We start from the raw sequence: 2,086 nt of genomic DNA, 5'->3' as shown, positions 1-2,086 counted from the left end.
CCCCCCCCCCCGCCCCGCCGCGTTTCTGAGCCGCTGGTTGGTCCCCCATCATCAGGTGTTGTGAGGCTTGGGCATCAGGACTAGGGAAATTGGCAGGGAGTTTTATAATAACAGTTAATATAAATATAATTTACTGTACTTCGGCCATGAGTCAGGATTTATCCTAAGCCATTTACACCAACTCATATGTTTCTGTCCTCACCAGGGCTACCCTATGAGATAGTTACCGTTACACCCACGTTGCCCAAGAGGACACTGGCTTAGAAAGTGGAGTTCATACCAGAGCACAGGATCAGACCAGCCTCTCCCTGAGGCCAGAACTGCCCCAGTTTGGGATTGAAGATGGAATTCTAGGCGCTGCCCCGGGTCCCTGCACTTGCAGAGACCCCAATTTCCCTCCTCTCAGGCCTCATCCATTGTCTGCTCCAAGTCACCAAGTAATCTCATTCTGTCCTTTATTCCTGTTCACATCAGTCACCGCAAGACCCGTGGACTCCAGGCCCTTTCTGCCTGAAGTCAGAAAATTTTAACTTTTTTTTTTTTTTTAATTGAGATCAGCAAGAAGGGAAAAAAGAAGCTGGTGACACGTTAGCCTGCAGAATCAAAGACTTCTCCAAACGTAAAGCAAGCAGAAGCGGCCATTAGTAGCAAATAAACCCTCTGCTTGTAAATCCTTTAGTAGCGTTGATGCCTTGAAGCGATTGCACACATGGTTACAACTAGTAGGGGACACAGGAAGTGATAACTATATAAACTTAAAGGAAGGGAAGATAGAGAGGGGGGAGGGCCCCATGCCTCCCAGTTCATTTTTTTAAAGATTTTTTTTGTATTTGATGTGGACCACTTTTTAAGCTTTTATTGAACTTTTATATTACTATTATTTTTTTTTTAAGTTTTGGTTTCTTAAACCACACAGCATGTGGAATCTTAGCACCCCCACCAGAGATTGAACCCTCACCTCCCTGCTTTGGAAAGTGAAGTCTTCACTGCTGGACCTCCAGGGAAGCCCCCCCAATTCATTTTTGATGCTTGGTGCTATGAAAGGTCCTTGATCAGATCAGAGATTGAATGCTTTTGTTTTTCTGCAGATGTTCACCCTCCCTCAGAAGGAATTCAGGATGACTACTGCCTGTCCAGGTTCAGACTCCATACAGGGCCTGCCCAGTAACAAGGGAGATGGTCTGGAAAGAGAATGCTCCAGAAAACCCGACCAGAAGCTGCTGAAGTTCTATGGAGTGGGTGACCCCGCTGCCGAGCTCTCCTCCAGCAGCCCCTACCTGTCCTCTAGAGGCAGCGTCATTAAATGGTTCTGGGATTCAGCGGAGGAGGGCTACAGGACCTACCACATGGATGAATATGATGAGGACAAGAACCCCAGTGTGAGTGACACCCCCCTCCCCACTGGGACCCAAGAGAGAACTGGGGGAGGGTACCCCACCTTGAACGATAAGGCAGCACCCAGCTTGCTCTTGTCACCTTAAAGTTACGGACTTCTGACTTCCAGTGGGGTTTCCAGTGTTGCTTAGAGAGGTCCCAATATATTACCTGAATCAGAAAATGGCCCACTTATAATTAAGAGAAACTTGATTTGTGGGGGAGGAATTCAAAAACCATGGAGTGCTCTTATATGGCTTCTGATCCACAGCCCACCTATTCACCTTTAGAGCTGGGATAGAGCTAGGGTTCAGGCTGAAACTGTTTCACTTTAAAGTTGTATATTCTTAAGCTAACTACTTAAAGTCTTTGAACCTCAGTTCATTTCTATATTGGGGTAATAATACCTGCTATATTCTGTACTGTCACAACTAAATGTTATCAGGTATATAAATTATTAGCACAGTGCTTCACATACAGCATTTGATAAGTGGTAGTTGCTATTATTATTAATGTATTATTATAACAACATAATTGTTACACATTATAATAATGCAATTATTATAAATTATAATAATTATAAATGATAATCTAATCATTTAAATTATCAGTAAAATTATTAATATTAAATATTATTTATAATAATTAAATTATGATACCTTATAATATCATATCATTATAATATGTAATAATTATGTTATAATATAATTAT

At 42.2% G+C, this 2,086-nt stretch overlaps 1 protein-coding gene across 1 annotated transcript in view; it reads left to right on the top strand.

The window, feature by feature from the left end:
• ACCS (1-aminocyclopropane-1-carboxylate synthase homolog (Arabidopsis)(non-functional)) overlaps nt 1-2,086 on the top strand; it is a 22,470-nt gene that overhangs the window by 735 nt on the left and 19,649 nt on the right. Inside the window, 1 exon segment of the mRNA XM_010856247.1 lies at nt 1,089-1,379. Within this exon segment, the coding sequence (XP_010854549.1) occupies nt 1,089-1,379 (291 nt within the window).

The sequence above is a fragment of the Bison bison genome, unplaced genomic scaffold, assembly GCF_000754665.1.
Source record: "Bison bison bison isolate TAMUID 2011002044 unplaced genomic scaffold, Bison_UMD1.0 scf7180017854252, whole genome shotgun sequence".
In the NCBI taxonomy this organism is placed as follows: Eukaryota; Metazoa; Chordata; class Mammalia; order Artiodactyla; family Bovidae; genus Bison; species Bison bison.
This window is presented reverse-complemented; position numbering and strand designations above follow the sequence as displayed.